The following is a 23,823-nucleotide window of genomic DNA, read 5'->3' on the forward strand; positions in this document are numbered from 1 at the left end:
TTTTCTGCCTTGCCTTCCGTTTGGGAGAGATGCCAGTGTACTTGTAGTCTGTTATGGAAGAATCAGCAACGAGGGAAGACACCAGAGAGGGAGAATTGCAGGAGTCAAATCAAGTGAGTCAGGGGGACACGAAACCAGAGCCTAGGAAGAGCTGGCTTTAAATTTGAGAATTACTGGGTTGAGAATCCTCTGCGTCTCACCGTAAAGCACTGGTTTGTTGGCATGAAATAAGACGAGGATTAAGTGAAAAATGTCAGCCTCCTTGGGGGGGGCGGCGGGGGACGGGTTCTCAGGCTAATTCCGCCTCAACTCAAACTCCCCAGCCCGCCCCGAGAAAGAACTGCCTCCGCACATGCGCAGTGCGCGCATGTCGCGCTGGCCGAGGCACTCTCGCGAGAAGAGCCGCACCAGCCGGAAAAATGGCGCCCCCCAGTCCCCGAGAGTCTAAGGCCCAGTCGGCCACGAGCGCGGCCAAATCTGACGGGGAGATGGTGCTGCCGGGCTTCCCGGACGCAGACAGCTTCGTGAAGGTGAGTTCGTGAGGCCTCGGGGGGCATCGGGAGCTGCCCACGGCTGACCGGAAGCAGGCCCGGACCCTCTGGGCGGCCGCGTGCATGATGCAGCCGAGCCCCGGGAGAGGGTAAAGGGGCTTGTGCCCTCTCCCGGCACAGTCTGCCTCTTCACCCTCCGGGGATGGGGCTTCGCTCGCTGACAATGGCGAACTCCCTTCTCCCCAGGGTCCTGGATCTCGCGTTTGAACCCTTGCAGTCCCGAGCATGGGGAGCTGTCGCCACGTCATAGGAAGGGCTTCCTGGTCACCCTGAAGCCCCCAGCCCTCGCGACCCCGACCCCGCCCAGGCCTGAGCCACTCAGATACCTCTCAGGAGAGGCTCGGGGCATCACGCTGCCCACACTTGCCGTCCTCCCCTCCCGCGGCCGGGATGGCCCTTCTTCCCTCTCCTGAGGTCCAGCCATACAAAATCCTAAACCCTGGGTTTAATGTCACCTGTTAGAGCTGCCACCGAGTGCCCCTCCTGCAGGTGCATTGATCATTGCCTCCTTCCAAAGAGTTCATTTGGATTATTTGTCTAATGGTGCTTAAATATGAACAAACAAATCTGGAATTAAACATCTCATGCATAGTTCTTACAAGACCATGAAACTAAAATAGCTTGTAAGTTAGCACTGCAAATTCCCTAAAATTCCACTTGCATTTTGTCTAATTTATCATTACCACAAATTCATTTATTTGGTTCTGAATAATTCCTGGGCCACTAGCCATGGTCCTGATTGGTGGCTCTGTGCTACCAAGAACGCCACCATGATTCAAGTTCCCATTTTCTCTCTTTTTTTCTTGGAAAACATTTATAACACAGCTTACAGTGATGTCATTTGGCCTTCGTGTGACCAACCATCATTTACCCATGGGAGCCACTTCAGGTTTTTTCTCATTACCATACAGAAATTGAAATAGAGACCTCCTTGGCAGTAACTGAGCCATAAATACAAGTCCAGTTGTGGATAGTAGCCGTTCTAAATCGGTCATATGAAAGATCTAGAATATTCTTACATTGTCTGTATCTATTATTATTATTATTTAGCTGAGCCATGCAGCTTGTGGGATCTTAGTTCCCCAACCAGGGATTGAACCCCTGCCCCTATCAGGGGAAGCACAGAATATCAACCATTGAACCACCAGGGAACTCCCTTACACTTGTTTATCAAATTCAGAAACTAAGGCTCAAATAAATAAAATAACTTGCCCAAGGTCACAGTACCAGGCTGTTTTGAATATTAGCCTTATTATATATGTATTTGTTATTTCTGTCCCCATTCTCCCAAGAATGTAAGCTCCAAAACTCATTTTCACGTTCATTCTTGTATCATAACAGTTGGGGTAAAATTGGCACTAAATGATGCGTGGATATTGGGTATCTTCATCATCTAGGACAGTTCCTTATATATAGTAGATCTTGAAAAAAAATGAGCTGCTGAATGAATGGTGACCCATGTCTAAACATGCTTGTTTTTCTGGTTTTGACAGTTCGCTCTTGGGGCAGTGGTGGCAGTCACCAAGGCGTCTGGAGGCCTACCGCAGTTTGGTGATGAGTATGATTTTTACCGAAGTTTTCCTGGCTTCCAGGCATTTTGTGAAACACAGGGAGACAGGTTGCTTCAGTGGTAAGTACTATATATTCTTTTCTCATGTTGAAAGAAATGACTATGAAGAAGTAGATGATTTTTCCTGAGATTTGTATTTTTTTCTTATCATAATTTTCTGTGCTTTGGAGCTATAAAATGTAAAAATGACAATGGATTTTGATTAGGGAATGTTACTTGGTAAATTTTGAGTTTAACTTTAAAAATATATGTGTTGACTATTGCAGCTATAGACAGTGAATCTTTTTTAATTAATATGGGACTAGAAAACCTAGATCCAAGATTCTCTCACACAACCTGTGGAGTCACAAGTTTTAGCTTTCTATTTTTTTTTTTTTAATCTATTTTCTTTTTTAGTAATGGCTTCCTAATAAGTGTATTAGGACAGACATTACCCAGACACTGGTTTTGTTGAACTGTTGCATGACAGAATTAGAGAATCTGTTTTAGATTTCATGTTAAAACAGTGAATGCAGAGTACAATAGTATACATAGTGTTATATATTTTTTTAGAATTTAAACAAAGCCTTGAGGTAATTTCTTCCACCCCTTCAAATAATGGATGAGGAAAATAAGCCTTTGTGAGATTCAGTGAATTGCCCAATGCCATGCAACTAGCAATGTTTTTGGCTATAACGGTGCAGGTTTTGTTAGTTTGATCGAAAAGTATTAGGGAGGACTTCCCTGGAGGTCCAGTGGCTAAGACTCTGCACTCCCACTGCAGGGGGGCCCAGGTTCAATTCCTGGTCAGGGAACCAGATCCCACGTGCCATAACTAAGAGTACGCATGCTGAAACTAAGACTTAGCACAGCCAAATAAATAAATATTTTGTTTTAGAAAGTGTTGGGAATAATCTGAGCTAAGCCTTGGGATCTTTCTGCCAGATTAGTAGACAGACAGACAGAAGTATACAGACTGATTTGGGTTTTCCTGTCCTTCCCAGCATGAGTAGGGTGATGCAGTACCACGGGTGCCGAAGCAACATTAAGGACCGGAGTAAAGTGACCGAGCTGGAGGACAAGTTTGATTTACTGGTCGACACCAACGATGTTATTCTGGAAAGAGTGGTGAGTATTTCACCTCACTCTGAAGGCAACTAACAAATGAAGAGCCTTTGTATTATTAAATAATGAAAGAAAACCCAGGCACTTCAGGAAATGAAAAGAAAGGAAGTTTAGCATTTCTTGCCCGTAACAATATTCCCTTCCTGTGATAGTTGGCTTCTTTTCCCCAAAAATAACACAGTTGTCTTCAGATACATCACTTCAGAATATTACTTCCCCTGGGGATGCCTGTTTTTAAAGTGCCTTTATCAGAAATCTACCCTCCAGATTTGCCAGTTCCATTTTGTTGCAGGAGAGGAGGCCTCTGGATACAGGGCGCAACCAACATTTAATCCATTTTAAGTAGGTTTCCCAGGTGGTGCTAGTGGTAAAGAATCTGCATGCTAATGCGGGAGACACAAACAAGAGACTTGTGTTCACTCCCTCGGTCAGTCGGGAAGATCCCCTGGAGGAGGAAATAGCAACCCACTCCAGTATTCTTACCCGGGAACTCCTATGGACAGAGGAGCCTGGTGGGCTACAGTCCATGGAGTTGTAAAGAGTTGGACACCACTGAGCACACACACACACAGTCTTCTAAATACCCTGACTTGCATGATTAGAGGGAGATGTGGCTCATTGAGATAGCTAGCCAACCGTCTTCTTCTGCCTAATTCTGCAGCAGAATATTCCTTACAGAAATACACAGATTGTCCAAAACACAGCTAATGCTCAGCCATGTGACAGTCCTGCAGATATGAAATCATGCTGTCCTGTCCCATGCAGTCATTTCTTCCATGGTCTAAATGCCCATAGGTCTTCCAGTGGTTTCCTCAAATTTTATGATTTCAAGTCCTACCATTTGTCAGCTAGGTGCACCACTGTTAGTATTGCCCAAACTGAGATCCCACATCTGGTGCTACTGTACAAAATATGGATAGATGAGGACAGCTTTCATTCTCACTCTGATTACCATTCCTCTGTGTTTAATACAGTCTAGGATGTAGGCCATATCATCCTGTTAAGTCACTTTTAAATTTTCAGCCCAATTCAGAACTGTGAAGAGAGTCAGTCAAGGGTTGGGAGTGCCTGATCACTGCCCTACCTTTGAGCAAGTAATGCTTTAATTACTTGGGTTGACTCTCAAATCATGTCTGCTACAGTTATTCGCTCTTAGAAATGTGTACTTTTGCACGTAATTCTCTGCCTCTGTTTCATAAAATTTTAGGTAATTAACTCTGTTAACCCTTAAAGGAAGATACTAAACTAATACCTCTTGCACTCTTAGGGCATTTTACTGGACGAAGCATCAGGTGTGAATAAGAATCAACAACCTGTCCTCCCTGCAGGGTTACAGGTCCCCAAAACCATAGTGTCCAGCTGGAACCGGAAGGTGAGGGTTGCTTTTCAGATGCACTGGAGTATCTGATACCAACTTTAGGGCCTTTGCCCTTTCTCATTTGCGTTTCTGTTCTAATTTATTGAACACAGAACTGGCCACTGCCTAACTTGTTCTCATAAACAGACACAACCTAATTCCACCCTCTAGTCTACTTTGCACCCCCCACCCCCCCAGTGTCACACATACATTCTTTAATGGGTGGCCGTTGGCATAAAATGGAATTTAGTTTTCTAAGTCTTCAAGTTGCTGTGCTATAAAGTATTTGTATTTGCTGATCATAGGCAGGAGAATATAGCAAAAAAACAAAATCTGAAACTTTCCGGCTGCTTCATGCAAAGAACATCATCCGACCTCAGCTTAAGTTCCGAGAGAAGATCGACAACTCTAACACACCATTTCTTCCCAAAATCTTCATCAAGCCCAATGCTCAGAAACCCCTCCCTCAGGGTAAGTGGTGCCAACTCTGCCCAACAACACAAATGAAAGGAGAAGGGTCTCCCTCCCGCCTTCCTTTCTTCAAATTCAGAGGGAGCCAGTTAGCCCTTGGTAACTAGACAAAGCGCAAACCTGTCTTTGTCGCTGCTTGGGTCTCCAGCACTCTCCAAAGAAAGGCGGGAACGCCCACAAGACCGCCCTGAGGACTTGGATGTGCCCCCTGCCCTGGCGGATTTAATCCATCAGCAGAGAACCCAGCAGGTGGAGCAGGACATGTAAGTGTTCACCTGTCTGAATGTCCTGTTGTGAGTCTTGACCGCCATGTGTGTTTTCACTCTGCATCACTTTTGTAAAATGTGTGAATGAAAGTGGAACCTGAGGGGTGGGTGACACTTCCCCTCATCCTGACATGAATCTTAGCCACTGACCTCCTGCTTGTTTTCACAGAGGGCCTCACACAGGCGTCGTTCACATAGCCCTCACACAGTCCTAAGAGCTGCCAGTTGCTCTCGTCCCCATTGTACAGATGAAAGAACCAAACTTGAGATGCTAACTTCCCACAGAACTAGAACTTCAAACCCAGGTTTTCTTAAAATTTTCTTTCCTTTGTACCACTCTGCCTCTCTTGTCAGGTGGGGTCTCACACAGGGAGGTAAGGCTCACCTGTAAACTTAGCACAGAAAAGACCTTCTCCCTGACTGTATAAGCATCTTGGAAAAACTTTGCTTAAAACAGACAATAGGACTTTGCCTTCAGTGTAAAGAAAAAAGATGAGGAGGACTTCGTCAGTGTTGGTCCTTTTCTCACACATAGCCAGAGCGTCTGGGCATTCATGCCTCAGCCCCAGCTCTGCATTGTGAGGCCTCCAGTCAAGTGCTAGAGAAATAAAGGTACTGAAAGACGGCTCTGCCCTCAAGGAACTCAAAAAAGACAGGATTCTTATGCCAGAATCTGATAGCAGAACTGAAAAAAATGCATCATTTAGTATATGACAACTGAGATATTTGCCCCATCCTCTCTCACCTCACAGATCCATTATTCCAGATCACAAAGAATTATATATTCCACCTTTCTGTATCATCCACAGCAGAAGCTATACAGTGTTTTTCCAATTAGTGCTCAAATCTTTATAGATGAATAGATTTTTTATTATACTTTGTTATACTTTTAAGGGTGAACAGATTTCACCTAATTTTTTTTTTTTTTATGCACTTGAATTATCATTGAAGCAAATATTTTCACATTGTTCTTTTCTTGTTTGCTTTAACAGACTGGATTAAAACAGTTGTTCTTCCTTGAATCATGGAGTTAATCACAAAGATTTTTCTTCTTGTTTTTTTGGTTTGTTTTTTACTGTAGTGTAATTGCTTTACAGTGTTGCGTTTCTGTCGTGCAACAAAATGAATCACCTGTATGTACAAATATATCCTCCCACCTTCTTGAGCCTCCCTCCCACCCAGTCCTCCAAGATAGCACCCCCTAGGTCGTCACAGAGCACCAAGCTGAGCTCCCTGGGCTATACAGCAGTTTCCCACTCGCTGTCCACCGTACACATAGTAGTGTGTGTATGTCAGTGCTATGCTGTTGATTTGTCCCACCTTCTTCTTCCCCACCATGGCCACAGGTCCATTCTCCACTTCTGCATCTTTCTTCCTGCCCTGCAGATAGGTTGATCAGTACAGTTTTTGTAGATTCCATATGTGTGTGTTAATATAAAATATTTGTTTTTCTGACTTGACTTCACTCTGTATGACAGATTCTAGGGTCCATTCACTTCTCTATAAATGACCCAGTTTCGTTCCTTTCTGTCTAATATTCCGTTGTATATATATGCCACGTCTTCTTTATCCATTCATCTTTCAATAGACATTTAGGTTGCTTCTGTGTCCTAGTTGTTGTAAATAGTGCTACAGTGCACATTGGGGTGCATGTGTCTTTTTGAATTATGGTTTTCTTAGGGTATACCCCTAGTAATGGAATTACTGGATCATATAGTAGTTCTATTTTTAGTTTTTTAAGGAACCTTCATGTTGTTCGCCTCAGTGGCTGTATCAATTTATATTCTCACCAGCAGTGCAAGAGGGCTGCCTTTTCTCCACACCTCTCCAGCATTTATTGTTTGTACCTTTTCATTTTACCGATTCAGGTTTGCACATCCTTATCAGTATGAACTAGATCACTTCACGCCACCAGACTCAGTCCTTCAAAAGCCAGAGCCTCAGGTATGTGCCGATCTTAGCTGATGGGTGATTCCCAAGTAGCCCAGGAAGAATCAGGTACATCAATGACTGGATGCAGTTTTAGCTTTCCTTAGTTGCTTTTATAGTATTGGGGTGGCCAAAAATTTGTTCAAGTTTTCCCGTAAGATGTTATGGAAAGCCAAACAAATTTTCTGGCTGCCCAAATAGAAGGGTGTGACTTGGGATCATTTCTTGGACTCATAATTCACTTTGTCCTTTAGTGAAAGATGATGGTTCAGAGTCTTCTCTTTCTCCCTATGCTTTTGTGATGCAGTTATACAGACCTGTAGGAGAGACACCCTGCCACTTCGTGTCCACACTGGATGAACTAGTGGAACTCAACGAAAAGCTCCTCAAGTGTCAAGAATTTGCTGTAGACTTGGAGGTAACTTATTAATGACCTAAAATGAAGTGTTTACATTTTCTGTGAGTTCACCTATTCAAGAAGTATAAAATTAATACTAATTTAGACCTGATTTTTGGTAAGAATCACATTACTTTATTTATTACTGATTTTTCAAAATCAATTTCACTCTAAGCCCGATAAAAATCGTTTTTTCCCTGTTCCCCCTTCTTTCTGTGTATTTTAGCACCACTCTTACAGGAGCTTCCTGGGGCTCACCTGCCTGATGCAGATTTCCACCAGGACAGAAGACTTCATTGTTGACACTCTGGAGCTTCGCAGTGACATGTACATTCTCAACGAGAGCCTCACAGACCCAGCTATTGTTAAGGTCAGCCAGCCTTTTCCCACTCTTACATGTGAGCACACGATTTAAATGCTTCTCAATTTACTGTTGTCATCATTTCAGCATAGCCCCAGTAAAGCTAAGAGAAAAAATTGTAACTTCCTCCACTAGGATGGGCTTCCCTGGTGGCTCAGACGATAAAGAATCTGCCTGCAATGCAGGAGACCCGAGTTTGATCCTTGGGTCTGGAAGATCCCCTGGAGAAGGAAATGGCAACCCACTCTAGCATTTTTGCTGGAGAATCCCATGGACAGAGGAGCTTGGTGGGCTATAGTCCATGGGGTCAAAAAGAGTTGGACACGACTGAACAACTAAGACCACTAGGGTACCACATGCTTTTGTTTCTAACCCTCTGTTAGAACAGCTAAGACTTAGCTCATCACCACCCAGAAAAATGTTAAAGCACTTTACTGAGTACTGCAGCAAGCCCTTGATCTCAAGATTGTTGGACTTAATGACTGCCCTTGAAGCTAGCAACGTGGCCTTCTTAGAGTCATCAGCTGTTAGCAGTTACAAGCATGCAGTTAGGATTGTAGAAGACTGTGGCCCAAACTAAAAGAAGCGTGTAAAACTGAACCATCTTTATCTTTATCCTGGCTTCTATTCCAGTGTTCTAATAACCTAGGGACAGAGTTCATTTCAGAGCATAAACAGCCCTGTGCCTCTGTACTGCACGGCTATGGTTTTATTTTCAGGTCTTCCATGGTGCCGATTCAGACATAGAATGGCTCCAGAAGGACTTTGGGTTGTACGTGGTGAACATGTTTGATACTCACCAGGCAGCTCGCCTTCTTAACCTGGGCAGGCACTCCCTGGACCACCTTCTGAAGCTCTACTGCAACGTGGAGTCGAACAAGCAGTACCAGCTGGCCGACTGGCGGATACGGTCAGTTTGTTCTTGATGAGGAAACAGGGCTGGCGGAGAGAGGCCCGGGTGGTTGTTAATCCCACTGTGGAGACCTGCGTGCAGGCTGTAACACCGTTTGGATCTCTCTCTCTTATTTTTTTTTTGGTTTATTTTTGGCTGCACTGGGTCTTCATTGTTGCAAGCAGGGGCCACTCTCTATTGTGGAGCTTAGGCTTCTCGTTGCAGTGGTTTCTCTTGTTGCGGATCCCAGCCTCGAGGCTGGGTGGGCTCAGTAGTTGTACTGCACGGGCTTAGTTCCCAGACCAGGCGTCGAACACCTGTCCCCTGCATTGGCAGGCGGATTCTTACTCACTAGACCGCCAGGGAGGTACCCCATATGGTCTTGAGTTGAATGTCATTGGGCTTTTCTCCATTTGTTTTTAGTGGCATAAGGACAGCTGGAAGTTTTAGAATAATGTAGAGTTTATGTTGGACTGATTATGTTACATAGAGGGGAATGTTAAGTATTTAAAACTTTTGAAATGGATTGGTTTTAAAAAAGGCTTCATATTTATTGAGGTGGAAATTAGATTGTACTTGAGCATAAATTATAAGAAAAATTAAAGTGAAAAGAATGCTTCATATTTGAAAAAGGTAGGAATTACTGTCTTAGATAAACAAATAAATTGTGCATCATGCTTCATGGAAATAGTTGAAATTGCCATGCCATGTCAGCATTTGTCCATGTCAGTCTCTTGTTTGTAACCCACATCTCCCTGGTACATGTGTGTGAAATGGTCTCCCGTAAGTGTGAGAGAGTTCTAAGAACACAGCTGACTTAGCGTTGTAATCAGTATTTACTGTAATCTAAGTAATTTATAGTGGAGTAATTACTATATAGTAATTTACAGTGTAGTAAATATAGCATATAGTAAATATATACTATATAATAATTTATAGTATTTACTATTATCTAAGGCTGTTAGGGAGTCTTGCCACACTTTGTGGGATTCTTGCTTTCCTTGGTCATTTTCAGATAGCTGGCTTCCTCTCTGAGGCTGCAACTGTTGTATGGAGAAGCACCAAGCTCTTCTGCATATCTCATGCCAGAATTTCTCAAGAGAATTTAGTAAAGTCAAACTATAAGATGAAAATTATTAAAATCTAAAAACCACTTCCTTTTACGTAACCATTAACACATGTCACACAGTGGGATAAGATTCACACTCAAGACAGGGCCCTGATTTTTAACCACGTCGTGGCCCTGCTGCCCCTTCTGCCCAGCTGTGGAAAGAACAGCTTGTCCCATGAGGGTGCCGGAGAAGCTGGTGGGGCTGTAGTATTGGCCAGGGGAGACTCTTGGACTTCAGCAGGAACCCACAGGGTAGATGAGGCAAATTGCCACCGCGGGGGAAACCAATGAAACAGCGTTCTCTGTTGCAATTCTAGACCTCTGCCCGAGGAAATGCTGAGCTACGCGCGAGACGACACGCACTACCTGCTGTACATCTATGACAAGGTGCGGCTGGCGCTGTGGGAGCGTGGCAACGCGCAGCCCACGCAGCTGCAGGTGGTGTGGCAGCGCAGTCGCGACATCTGCCTCAAGGTACAGCCCGGGCCCAGGCTCCGCTCAGCTCCCCGTGCTCTGCTCTGCTCTTTCATTTATTTTTTTAAAATTTTTAAAATGAGTTAATTTACTTTGGCTGCACTAGGTCTTTGTTGCTACACACGGGCTTTCTCTAGTTGCAGCAAGTGGGCATACTCTCCGGTTGGGGTGTGCGGGCTTCTCACTGCAGGGGCTTCTCGTTGCAGAGCGTGGACTCCAGGCGCATGGGCTTCAGTAGCTGTGGCGCAAGGGCTCAGTGGTTGTGGCGGCGCACGTCTGCTTTGCTGTTTACATTCATGAAAGAGCCCAGTGTCGTGAAGAGCCCAGGGCACAGTATTGATTCACACTTATCTTGAATATTCTCTAATATTTTGCAGAAATTCATCAAACCCATCTTCACAGACGAATCTTACCTGGAACTCTATAGGAAGCAGAAGAAGCATCTGAACACACAGCAGTTGACGGCCTTTCAGCTGCTGTTTGCCTGGAGGGATAAAACAGCTCGTCGGGAAGATGAGAGTTACGGGTAAGGGACTATGGATCCCTTTCATTCTTGCTAGGTCTGGTGACAAGGAAATAATGGGTCTTTTCAACTCCTTTCACCGTGAAAGTTGATTATGTTTTCCCAGGGTTACAGCACATCATGGAGCTTGTTGGCAGAATTTAACGGGATCCCGTTGTGTTTTATTCCAGATACGTCCTGCCAAACCACATGATGCTAAAGATAGCTGAGGAGCTGCCCAAGTGAGTGAGGACTGACTACTGTGCTCTGACTTCCTCAGTGGAGAAGTGCTGTCCCTTAGATCCCGCTTCCCTGATTGTTGTTACCTCAGGGCTGTTTACTTAGAGCAGATTAGTGCCCTGAGGAAGTTAGCAAGTCCAAGGAATGCAGAATCTTCGCCCGTGCCCTGCCATTTAGGGAGCAGAGCTTCAGAACTGGAGCTGTTTCCATGTTTATCCCTTATAGGGACTCCCATGTGAGTCTGGGCGTCCCAGGTGTCTCAGTGGTAAAGAATCTGCCTGCCAATGCAGGAGACACGGGTTTGATCCCTGGGTGGGAAAGATCCCCTGGAGGAGGAAATGGCAACCCACTCCAGTATTCTTGCCTGGAAAATCCCATGGACAGAGGAGCCTGGTGAGCTACAGTCCATGGGGGTCACAAAAGAGTTGGACATGACTGAGCAACTTAACAGCAGCCTCAGCATGTAAGTCTCTGAGCCTGGAGCATCCACTTTAGATGGAAAATTTCTCAGACTCTTTCATCTGTACCTCCTTCTGGATTAAGGTGTCTCATGATTTTAGATGTCTTATGATGTTAATTGGAGTATAAGCAGAGAATCAAAGCTCATCCTCACCTGGCACCTCCTTGCAGGGTTGCAGGTGAGCAGAGCTATGGGGCTGTGTTCCAACCCTCCCTGCGAGCAGGAGGCAGCAGTGGGAGGCGTCTGCTCAGGGCTCAGTGCAGCAGAGAGCACATCTTGGAACAGCCAGTGGGGTCACTCTGATGGACCGTGTTCCCTCAGTTCTCACCTGAGTGCCTATGCTCTGGCTTCACTGGGTCGTTGTTCTTTTGTGGAGCCTTTGTGGGCCACGCTCCTGGGCAATGTTGAACGTGTTCTCACTTCCTTCAGGGAACCTCAGGGCATCATCGCTTGCTGTAACCCTGTGCCTCCTCTCGTACGGCAGCAGATCAACGAAATGCACCTTCTGATTCAGCAGGCGCGAGAGATGCCTCTGCTCAAGGTAAGAAGCTCCCCAACTCCACAGCTTCTCAGCTCTGTCTGCTCCGTCTTGCTCCTTATAGTCTCCTTCACACGTGAATTGGTCTCCATTCTGAAAAAAAAGCCTGAGGAAATAATAGGATTTAGGAAGTCCAGTGGGTGTGTCTTTATGATAGTCAGAAGCTAAAGTTCATCCTTTTTTAAAAAAAATTTTGTTTATTTGTATTTGGCTGTGCTGGGGCATCACTGCTGCATGGGCTTGTCTGTATTTTTGACAAACAGGAGCTAATCTTCGTTGCACCATGCAGGCTTCTCATTGCAGTGGCTTCTCTTGTTGCCGAGCACAGGCTCTAGGGCACACAGGCTTCAGTAGTTGCGGCTGTGGGCTCAATAGTTGCAGTGCTTGGGCTCAATAGTTGCAGCTCCCAGGCTCTAGAGCACAGGCTCCGTAGTTGTGACACATGAACTTAGTGTTCCACAGCATGTGGGATCTTCTCGGGCCAGGGATTAAACCCACGTGTCCTACATTGGCAGGCAGATTCTATACCACCGAGCCACCAGGGAATCCCTCATCCTTCTTTCTTTGCAACCTTATCTTTGTTAATCCAAGGGCCAGTGATGTCTCATGATGTCCAATGATGGGCTGGTTAGCTGTTGTCCCGAGGCAGTCAGCCTTGGGACTGGAGTGGGGATCTCAGCACAGAGACTGCATTTTGGAAGCCTGGCAGTAGTCCAAAGTGAAATGATAAGAGCCCTGATGAGCGTGTCGGTCACAGGAATAGAAGGGAAAAGACAGGTTCAGGAAGCATCTTCAAAAGCAAAGATTGATGGGACTTTATAACAGGTGGTGACAATGGCTGCGATTCTTTTCTGAGCACCATGTTAAGTACTTTAGAGGTGTTCTCTGAATGGCAAGTAGAGTTGAAGATAATGGAAGTGGAGTCAAGGACCACTCACTCCACACAGAAAGCCGAGGTGACAAGAAACAGGAGCACCCCAGAGAGAAGGGAATTCAGAAAGAGCTAACTGTGAAGATGCTAAAGTTTAGGCAAATTTAGATGAAAGCAGGATGCCCAGCCCACAGTACAAACCCATACATCTATGTGTGTGCCTTTCATGGGTACACACATACCAACACACCTGTGTTCTTGTGTAGATATTACAGTATGTCTACACAAGATTATGTGTAGGTTTACATGTGTGTGTGTTTTGTTTTGTTTTTAATCCATACAAACCTTTATTCTGCCCTTGCCAGGGGGTGGAAGAGAGGGTGTCCAGAAAGATATGCATGTTTCGATTTGTGTTTTCATTGGCACAGTTTTTAATGTTTTGTCTCAGTAGTAATATTAGCATGTGTAAAACATGTTTGTAATTTTTGAAAGATTATTGATCCCAGGTGACTTGAAATCAGCCCCTTTGAGGTAAAAAAGGAGAGACTCTGAGGATAAGCACATTTAGTGTCTTCATGCTAATATTTCTTTCTTGACTCTATACTTTGTCCAAGTAAAGAGCAAAATGCCAGTGACTAGACAAAAATCTTTCTCAAGCTGTTTGGAATCCTTCTGTGTTGTGGCTCACTGTGATAAGGGCTTTATTCTTTCATCCAGCAAATAATTACTGAGCACAAGTAATTACGGTGCCAGGCACTGGAAGGGGTGAAGGGACGAGGAAAGTCTCGGGCTCTTGAGAAACACCGTCTAGTGAAGAGACACGTCTGCGCTGAAGGAAAAAAAGAGAATGAGTGTGTCATCAAATTTAGGGAACTTTCCTCACACTCTCTCTGTTCTGACTCTTTAGTCTGAAGTTGCAGCAGGAGTGAGGAAGAGTGGGCCGCTGCCCAACCCTGAGGTAACGTGATGTGTTCGTTGTGGCTTTTTCAGAGGGAGGGAGGGGGAGCCAGTCACAGCTTGGACAGACCCAGCCTCCCTGACAGACACCAGGGCCTGTCACCGGGTCACAGAGTCCTTCACACCGGCCTGTTGCTTTCTTTTTGACGCAGAGATTGGAGAATGTTCTCTTTGGCCCCCATGACTGCTCCCATACCCCGTCAGATGGCTACCCTCTCCTCCCAACCGACGGTAACAAAGAGGCCCCTGGCACGTCCCGGGGGTGGGGCTGCCCAGCTTGCCCCGTCAGCTTGGCCCGCACTGACTCCCCTCCCTGTAGGGCCTGCGCCGGTGCAGAAACAGGAGGGCCTCCTCTCCGCCCAAGAAGACGAGGAGACCCTGCCAGACATCAGATGTCTCGTCGCTACCGCTGTCATCACATTATTTAACGTGAGTGACACCATCCGGGACGTGACCCAGACTCGGGGGATGTGCTGGCTTTATCAGATAGGAGGCCGTCTGCCGGAAGTGGAAGCCAGTGGCAGTGGGGGTGGGCGGGAAGCCCATTGGCTGGATGGTGTTTGCTGCCCTGATGAGGAGGTCTGTGAGGGGTGGTGGAGAGTTCTGTGTGCTGCCTGAGGAAATCCTCAGGGGAAGTGCCCCAAGGGAGCCGGACAGGAGCTCCAGGGACGCATAAACAGGGGCCTTTCTTCCCCATTCATCCGAGGTCAGCCGAGGGCCAGTTTATCCTGATTCCCAGAAGGGGTGGAACAGTGTTTCCAGTGAACTCATAGTGTGTGCTGCGTATACTTTCCTGACGATCACCAGCTTCATCTATATGTGCTTTGGATGAAAAGAAGGAAAAAAAGCAAAAGAAAAGAAAAGCATTCTCCCCAGTCTGGCCTGTTAGATTAAGTGAGCAGCAGGAGAGGCAAGTACCAGGAAGTGGGTAGGAACTTGTTCCCCCTCCCAGGGAGGCTGAGCCCTGGTAGGTAGAGACTCCATCCAGTGTGGCCCACCTGGGGACCTTGTTCCTGGAATCCGGCCTGGGACACGATAGAGCTTGTCCTGATCAATCCCACCCAGCACGCTTCTCCTTTCCACCACAGACATTGAGCTCTGGGTTCTGTGCAAAAGGAAGACCAGGGTGCATGTGCTGGTCAGGATGATAGTGAGATGACCAGGGATAAAAGGAAATCACACAGATAAAAAATCTGAATACAGCACACAATAGATGTGAAAGAAAGTGAAAGTGTTAGTCATTTAGTTGTGTCTGACTCTTTACGACCCCATGGACTATAGCCCACCAGGCTCCTCTATCCATGGAATTCTTCAGGCAAGAATACTGGAGTGGGTGGCCATTCCCTTCTCCAGGGGATTTTCCTGACCCAGGGATCAAACCTGGGTCTCCTGCATTGCAGACAGATTCTTTACCGTCTGAGCCACCAGGAAATACAACAGATGTGCTAAGAAGGAAAAACTATAATTTCTAGAAAGAACTGAGAAAGAGAAGCAAGCATACTATCTGGATAAAGACAAGTTTCATGCTTAGCATATGTTCAGATTGTAAGAAGCTGGGTGGTCCAGTCCTATTCGCAACTCTCCCATCACACTCAGATGCTGCACCAGTGCCAGGGAGGTGAAGTACCACCTGCAAGATGTGTTAACTGTCTGGGAGTGAACTTTCCTTTTCTCTTAATTACATACAGTTAGTCTTGTTTCAGTAGCCAGTGCAAACAGAAGTCTAGGACCTTTAGTTGACCACAGAGTTCATTGAATCACCGAGGCGATGAGGCAGCTAAAGATGTGGGTGTTAACTTGCAGCCGTGTGGATGTGTAAGCGCTGTGCGTTGTCTAGCAGAGGCTGCACCCCTGTTCCTGGTGTGCAGGAAGCCTGACCACAGAGAAGGCCAGGGGCTAGCGCAGGCCGATGCCCCCAGTGAGAGCAACATTCTGTTGCATAGTTTTGTTGGTCACCCATAAAGGTGTATGATTTTAAATTTCAGCTAATTTCAGGTTACAACCCCAGGTTCTCCAGTCAGCCAGATCTGGACTTACATCCTTATTCTGCCCCTATTAGCTGTAAGGCTCTGGAAGACTTTCTTAACCTCACTCAGCCTCAGTTTCCTCATCTGTACCATGGTGAGAGTAATGCCACATACCTTGTAGGTTGTAAGGATGTGGTGAGAACTCATTGATTCAATGAGTGTGTATTGGGACTTCCCTGGCACTCCAGAGGTTAAGACTCCATGCTTCCACTGCAGGGGGGGCATGGGTTCAAGCCCTGATGAGGGAAGTTCTGCATGCCACAGTGTGGCCAATAAATATGTAAATATTGAACACCTCACTGTGTGTTATTACAGGCTATTGTAGTGCCTTATACACAGGAGAGGCTTTTTTAAAAACTTAGTCATTAATATTATAAGTAAATGATACTTTGATTTTTTAAAATTTTTTTTAAATTAAAAAAGGTTTGTTTTTTTTTTTGCTGTGACACTTTGCTTGTGGGATTTTTATTTCCCTGACCAGGGACTGAACCTGGGCCCTGGCAGTGAAAGCACCAAGTCCGAACCACTGGACTACCAGGGAATTCCTGAAAAAGTTTTAAATAAAATAATAAATTTTTTTAAAAAATAAAAGAAATTTTAGGGATTTCCCTGGTGGTCCAGTGGTTGACTCCACGCTTCCACTGCAGGGGGCACAGGTTCAATCTCTGGTTGGGGAACTGAGATTCCATGTGCCATGTGGCATGGCCAATAAATAAAGAACTTTAAAAAGTCAGCTGTTGGCATTATTACTGTTACTGTTACTCCTCTTGCCTGCATCTAATATCATAAAATGGTCACAGTTGTAAGCCATTGTTCTCTGTCCCTGCAGGAACCTAGTGCTGAAGGAAATGAAAAGAGTCCATTAACAGTTGCACAGAAAAAAGCCCAGAACATAATGGAGTCCTTTGAAAATCCATTTCGGATGGTAAGTACTGGTTGCATATGTTAAGGGCTGACAGAAGAGGCAGAGCTTTTTGCAGCCGGAGGTGCCTTTTGCCTGAAAAAGGAACCGAGAGACTTCAGAGACCGGAGAAGCCTCACCACCGTGACGTCATTCCTGGCAGTGGGTCGAGACCCCGAGTCAGGTCTTCTGAGACCAAGTCGACAAGAGGACCCCACTTGAGGGCCAGGCAGCTGCAGCCAGGCTGACACTTTGCATTGAGGCCTCCTAAGATGTAACCAGCAGAACACCCCCATCTGAGGGCCACCGAATTCTGGGTCCAGATTCTATTTCTCGGCATTTAACGTGACTGTTTCCATTTCTCCAGTTTCTGCCTTCAGTAGAACACCGGGCTCACATTTCTCAGTCAGCAAAGTTTGATCCATCATCGAAAATCTATGAAGTAAGTGGATTTGTCATCCTTTCTAAGAGTGAACTTTCTAAGAAAAGAGGACTTCTTAATTTCTTAAACCAGGTTTCTGTTCTAAACAAGCCCATCTTTGAACCTCCCTGAAAATGAGTGCAAGAAACATTTCATATATAAGCCTTGTTTCCAGAGAGAGGAACCAGACTTAACCAGATTCTTGAAAGCATTGGGGAACTTTTTAAAGAAACAGGTCTTTGTTTTTTGTTTTTAATTAAAGTTTAATTTACAAGGTATACAGTACACAGATATGAAATGTACAGCTTGATGCATTTCTATTTATGAATATTACTTTAACGCTCTTAAAGATGACAGTTTAAATTTTGAAACATTCTGTTGTATGTTGTGTGGTTTGTTTTTAGCAGCATTTTAAGTAAGAATAAGAATCTATCTTCCCTGGATCCCCATGAGACATTCCTGGGAGCCGGCATGTTAATTGTTTGTTAAAAGCCCTCTTCCTCCCTGCAGGAGGTGGTGCTCTGATCAGATGGGTGGCCTGGCTGGCTCCCTCTGCACACACCCCCCACCCCGCCCCTGCACTGCCCTTTAGGCCAGAGAGTCAGGCCAAGGAACTTCCTGGTAGTCCAGTGGTTAAGACTTCACACTCCCCAGTGCAGGGACGAGAGAGTTCCATCCCAAATCAGAGAACTAAGATCCTACGTGCCGTGTGGCACGGCCAAAAAAAAAAAACAAAACGGAAAGGAGAATCAGGTTGAAACCCTGATGGGCCTCCGCCCTGTCACTGTTGGTAAGCCTGCTGTTTTTAGAAATGGGGAGTCAGATGAGGTTTCTGCTGTCTCTTCTCTTCCGCTCCCCCCCGCATTGTGGCTTACTGGGGGCAGCCATACGTGCCCCCCCACCCCCGCCCCGCCCACTGGACTTACCAGACTTACTGTTTCCTGTCACCGAGGTGTGTTCTCATGCCCCAGGTAAATGTGGTGTCGTAAGAAGCACTTTAGACTTGCAGGAGTCCTGCCTTGAACACCGTCTCTACCATTTATTAACCATGTCCCCTTGGACACGTTACTTAGCTTCTCCCAACCTGTTTTCTGTCTGTAAAGTGGTGGTGATGATGGTACCTCTGCCTCAGGGTCATAGAAGGGACTGAATGGGTGGATATGCAGGCATCCAGCCCAGTGGCTGGAATAACATTAAGTACTTTATAAATAAAACCAGCATGAGCTCTTATTTTTCATGTCATTAGATACAGGATCATTAGATAATGGGACTTAGGACCTAGAATGTGTATAGCTACCAGTCAGCATGCTCTGGGTCACCTCATTCAAAGAATCATCCTAGGCGGCTGAGTTTTGGAGACTTTTTGTTTTGTTTGTTTTTATTTATAGATCAGCAACCGTTGGAAGCTGGCAAGCCAGGTACAGGTACAAAGAGAGCCTAAAGAAACTGCCAAGAAGAAGGCAGCTGAGCATACAGGTAGTGTAGCGCCCACCCCCTTATCAGCTCAGCCTGCACCTTTGGTTGAGAGCAGCCCTGGCTCACTCTTCTGTCCAGTTACTCAAGCAAAGCTCCAGGCACAGCCGAGCAGCCCCAGTCCTCCCCTCTATGGCCTCCCTTCTGCCGAGGGGCGGCAGATAGTGAGCCGGAGATGTGTGAGCTGTCAGGGCAGCGGGTCCTTACGCAGAGAGAGGGAAGGATGTGCTGCGGCTGGGCCTGACGGGGCGCGGGCTGCTTCTGTACAGTGGTCCAGGGAGGCGGTCTAGTGAATGTGACGTTGAGCCAAGACCCGTAGCCATCAGGGGAAAGTGTTCAGGCTGGCAGCCCAGCGAGGCCAAGGCCACAGCTTGTAGTGCTGCTCAGAGTGACCCAGGAGGCCAAAGGGGTGGGGGCGGGGGGTGGGTGGAGGGTAGGACAGAGAACAGGCAGGGGTCTGTTGTTGGGACTTTTACTCCAAGTGAGTTGGAAGCCATGGAGGGCTCTGAGCAGGGGAGGGCCGTACCCTGACTTAGGTGTGGAGGCCTCACCAGCTGCTGGGCAGAGGGCAGGGTGGGCAGTCCAGTCAGGAGGCAGCACGGTGTACAGATGAAGGGGGACACTGGTGTGTACGTCATGGGGGCAGGGCAGGTGGTGGAAAGTCAGAGCCTGGCGTGTCGCGTAGAGAAGCTGACAGCATTGGGTGAGGTGGTTCGTGGACAGGAGGTTTTGTCCTGAGCGCCTTGGGAGGCGGGGCTATGTGGACAGTGAGGCTGCAGGGGGGCCAGTTAGAGGCGGAGGAGGTTTTGGTTCTGGTCCTCGACCTATTAGGGTTGAGATCCCGACGCCATGTCCTCAGGGGAGTCACGGAGACCGCTGGGTGAGGAGTAGGCATGGGTATGGACCCAGAGGTTGGTTGATGAGGAGAGGAACATCTGGGCTGAGCCGCAAGGCAGGGTCCTCCAGGGATGTGGGGGTTGGGGCTGGGGGCCGCGCTCAGCAGGGGTGACGCCGCGGGCAGTGCGGCTCAGAGGCCCAGCTGCCGCCACAGCCACAGAGACCGTTCTCTCTCTCTTGCAGCCGCCCGGGACCAGGCCCAGGAGGAGTACAGGGCAGCCGCGGAGCAGGCCGTGTCCGTCCGCCAGCAGGCTGCCGTACGTGCCTGCATTTCTGCTCTCTCTGATCGTGGTCAGGGTTGGTCTGGAATGTCGGGAGGGCTTACCCTCAGCGTTGGGTTATAGGCGTCTTCCAGTTGCTGGTCCAGTAGTGCTGCCTCATGCCCGCCACCTGCCCCCCACCCCAGAAGGTCGACGTCGCTGTCCATCTGGGGTGGTTCTCCTGCTGGATTTGGGATAAACATGTCCTTGGCCTGTAGAAGGAGGTGAGGCATCGAGCCCACTCTGTGTCCCACTCCACCTGGGAGCTGTTTCACCCCGTGCCACCCCGGCTCCCCAGCACCCTGGAGTGCTCAGCTCTGGCCTTTCCAAGTGGCCTGACGTCATCCTCCAGCTGGGAGCTCACCGCACCCCCCCCCACCGCCAGTGCTCCTCTCTCTGTCCCCAAGCCCGTGTTTACAGCCCTGGAGGCATTGTGTGCTTCGCAGGGTGCTCACAGGGGTCACACAGAGTGGCCTTCTGCCCTGGTCGTGGCCGTGCTTCCCTCTTACAGGTCTGTTCAATCCACAGCTAGAGAATGCTGCCAAGAAAAGAGAGCGGACGACGAGTGACCCGAGGACGACAGAACAGAGGCAAGAGAAGAAACGCCTCAAAATTTCCAAGAAGCCAAAAGACCCAGATCAACCAGAAAAAGGCTTTACGCCCTATGACTACAGCAAGTCAGACTTCAAGGCTTTTGCTGGTGAGGCCGGAGGGGGTGTCCTGCAGGGACCACCTGGCCACGTCCTGTGGGGGGAAGCAGGTGGCGGCGGGGGGAGGAAAGAGTAGAACTTCAGTGGAGATTAAGCTCCACCCAAGGCCAGGCAGGCAACCTGGCATTGTGAGGGCAGCACACGGACGTGATGGGGACAGAGCAGAAACCCACAGCCCTCAGCCCCAAGGGCTGAGCTGCAGGAACCACTCTGGTGGTTCATCAAGATAGTGTCCGTTCTGTTAATAATTGTGGCTCCATCCCTCTTCACAAGTTCTGTCCGAAAACACTTTTTCTCAGACACACACATACAGGGTAAAGATGTGGATTGTTGAGCAAGATGTGGTTTGTTGAGATAGCCTGGTGCCTAGAAGATGAAGCTCTGTGCCTCCTTAGCCTGTGAGAGCCTGTCTGTGTTGAAAGCGCTGCAGTGACATTCCTGATGACAGAGCAGCCTCCTTGGCGACACAGCCGTCTTTTCTGCAAGAACATCCCCTCTGGTCCCAGTTTACGGACAGTGGCTTCATCCTTCACGGAAACCAGAGGGATTTCCTTGATGTGAACTGGCCAGTGCTTTAGCCACCGGCCCCTGACCTGAGAATAGACCTGTGAGAAATGAGCCTGGCCTCCAGGCTGCCCTTAGCTACTGAGAACATGATTTGTGAGGTGACAGCAAGCCAGAAGTTTCTGTCTGTGAAGGGCAAGTGAACTGACGGCCCACACTGCCTGGATCTCGTGCACCTGGCCCGGTAGTGAGTCTGTGGTGTGTACTAACTCACTCACATGATCACCAGCCCCTCTTTTCTCTTACCTTTCAGGAAACAGCAAATCCAAACCTTCTTCCCAGTTTGACCCAAGCAAGCAGCCCCAGTCAGGCAAGGTAAGAATCAGACTGAGAATCCCAGTGGGCTCAAGGTGTGTGTTGTTGACCCTCCACTGCTGGCAAGACTGGCCCATCTAGGAACCCTCTCCATCTGCATAGCTTTTCCCTCGCCTCATTTCTTCCCAGGCACAAACAATACCCATCATCTATTTCAGCAAGAAAAAAAATGTTGTAAAGTATCTCTAAAGGTGGGTGTGTGGTTTTGAAGGGTGTTACTGTTTGCTGCCTTGGGAATTATAGCAGCAGGCTGAAACACTCCCTGTGGTACCAGTACAGGCCTGCCATTGCCCCCGTGGGCATTGCTGCCAGCCAGAGCGCAGTGTGACTGGACGTCTGGCATGGGGAGGGTGAGCAAGGCCTACGTAGAGCCTGGCCATTCCCTCAATAGCTCATCCGTACAGCCTTGCCGTCACTAACACCCAGAAATGTCCAGTTGCAAGGAAACCAAGAGCCACACCCTTGGCACTGGCAGCTCTGATGGGCCGTCTGAGCCCAGGCATGTTTTCCTGTGCGTCGTGTGGTTATGGTTGTCACTCAGCCTAGATGGTTTCTTGTCTTTTCAGAAATGCATTGCAGCAAAAAAAATTAAACAGTCGATGGGAAACAAAAGCATGTCCTTTCCAACTGGAAAGTCAGACAGGTACGTGCAAGATGCCGTCGTGGCCAGGGAAACCCAGGGAGGCCTCACCTAGAGAGAGTCTCAGAGCACATCTCCAGGCCTGATTCTGATCTTTGTCATTCAGAAAACTGAGCTGGGAGGAGGAGAGGTGATCACTGGACACCACAGTCATAGCCACGCCTTCTAGGACTCCAGTCACCCTCAGCCCTCTCCCATCACCATGTGGTCCCCCAGGGTCATCCCAGAGCAAATAGGTTTGAAATCTGCCTACATCAGCCCCTTTCTGAGGAAAGAGGGAAAAAAATCAGTAAGCAAATATGGATAGTCATTGTTGTCCAAGAATATTTTAGGGAATTCCCTGGCTGTCCATTGCATTTTCTGCTGATAATCTGGGTTCAATTCCGATCCCTCAAGCTGCATGGCATCACCCTAAAAAGAGTATTTTAGTTAAAAGCCTAAAACCCTAATCCTTGCAGCAGACCCTGAAGTCAGAGGACGCGCGCCCAGGATGTGGCGGAGGAGGGACCATCCTCAGCTCCACCAGCCCTCCCTTGCTAGGCCACAGGACGCTGCTCCCGCCTCCACTCCTGTCCCCTAGAGTGTCCTTGGAGTGTCAGGGGGCACTCTGCTGCCCAGCTCCGTTCTCCTCGACCCCGAACAGACCATTGTCCCTCAGTTCTGCAATGTTAAGCCTCACAACGTTTTATAAACTGGCTGACTGCCACCATTCAGCCAGACTGCAAGAACTAACTCTTTTGTTTTCACACTGTCTCTACAGAGGTTTCAGGCACAATTGGCCAAAGAGATAGTGTTGGAAGACAGCCTCGGGATCCCCTGGTGGACTGGAAGCACCAAATAGTGGTGCTGGTTTTGTACAGACTCATTTTTAAACCATTAAAAAATAATTCTTGCTGGAAGAAAGCAGGTTCCTGACTTTTGTTTTGCGGCCACTCCATCTCTGGCAGGCAAGAACACACCTCATCCTGTCCAGGTCACCCTCTTCAGCGGTCTGGGGTAAGTGTGCCCTTGGAGTGTGGTTTCTGGAGAAATCCAGAACCTCCCCCGAGGAGGAATGCAGGAGACACCCCAGGACTCAGGAAAGGGCGGCCTCCAGAGGCCAGGGCACGATGCCCACCTGACTCTCCATCCTGAGAGGACGCACTTGTCCATGCCTGCACATCATGCAAATGAAGCCAGATGGTGAAAAGTACCTTCGGGAAGAGGGACTGTGGGTACTTAGAGCCACTGGGGCTTCTCGACGGCCTTGTCTCTTCTCTGTCTCTCTCTTTTTTTTACATTTTGTTTTTTCCCCGTTATAAAAGTTAATTACATGTTTATTACAAAGAAAATGAGAAAAACATAGAAGAATGCAAAGAGAAAAATTAAATCATCTTTAATCTTGCGGCACAAAGAGAATGTTTACTATATTGATGGAAAGGCTTTTTACCTTATGTGTGAATACCTTCCAAACGACCTTATATTTCTATGGTGTTTCACCTTTAAAATTTATATTATGAGGCCTTTCTCATCCTGAAATTCATTTTAGCTAATTCACATTATTCAACATTTAGGTTTCCACTTT

At 47.5% G+C, this 23,823-nt stretch overlaps 1 protein-coding gene and 1 non-coding gene across 2 annotated transcripts; one reads left to right on the forward strand and one right to left on the reverse strand.

The window, feature by feature from the left end:
* The first annotated feature begins 372 nt into the window (after positions 1-372).
* EXOSC10 (exosome component 10) lies at positions 373-23,162 on the forward strand. The gene is made up of 25 exons (XM_061160413.1): positions 373-530; positions 2,045-2,181; positions 3,105-3,228; positions 4,493-4,597; positions 4,888-5,053; positions 5,202-5,316; positions 7,188-7,263; positions 7,556-7,666; positions 7,872-8,015; positions 8,726-8,916; positions 10,327-10,483; positions 10,861-11,009; positions 11,177-11,227; positions 12,115-12,226; positions 14,002-14,052; positions 14,204-14,282; positions 14,371-14,480; positions 16,908-17,003; positions 17,347-17,421; positions 18,789-18,876; positions 19,954-20,027; positions 20,559-20,730; positions 21,558-21,619; positions 22,186-22,262; positions 23,020-23,162. The coding sequence occupies exons 1-25, from the start codon at positions 420-422 to the stop codon at positions 23,048-23,050; spliced, it is 2,664 nt and encodes an 887-aa protein (XP_061016396.1). The 5' UTR covers positions 373-419; the 3' UTR covers positions 23,051-23,162.
* TRNAE-UUC (transfer RNA glutamic acid (anticodon UUC)) lies at positions 16,548-16,619 on the reverse strand. The gene has a single exon. It is a non-coding gene; the product is annotated as a tRNA-Glu (tRNA).
* Positions 23,163-23,823: the final 661 nt, after the last annotated feature.

This window comes from Dama dama, chromosome 14 (assembly GCF_033118175.1).
Source record: "Dama dama isolate Ldn47 chromosome 14, ASM3311817v1, whole genome shotgun sequence".
Taxonomy (NCBI): domain Eukaryota; kingdom Metazoa; phylum Chordata; class Mammalia; order Artiodactyla; family Cervidae; genus Dama; species Dama dama.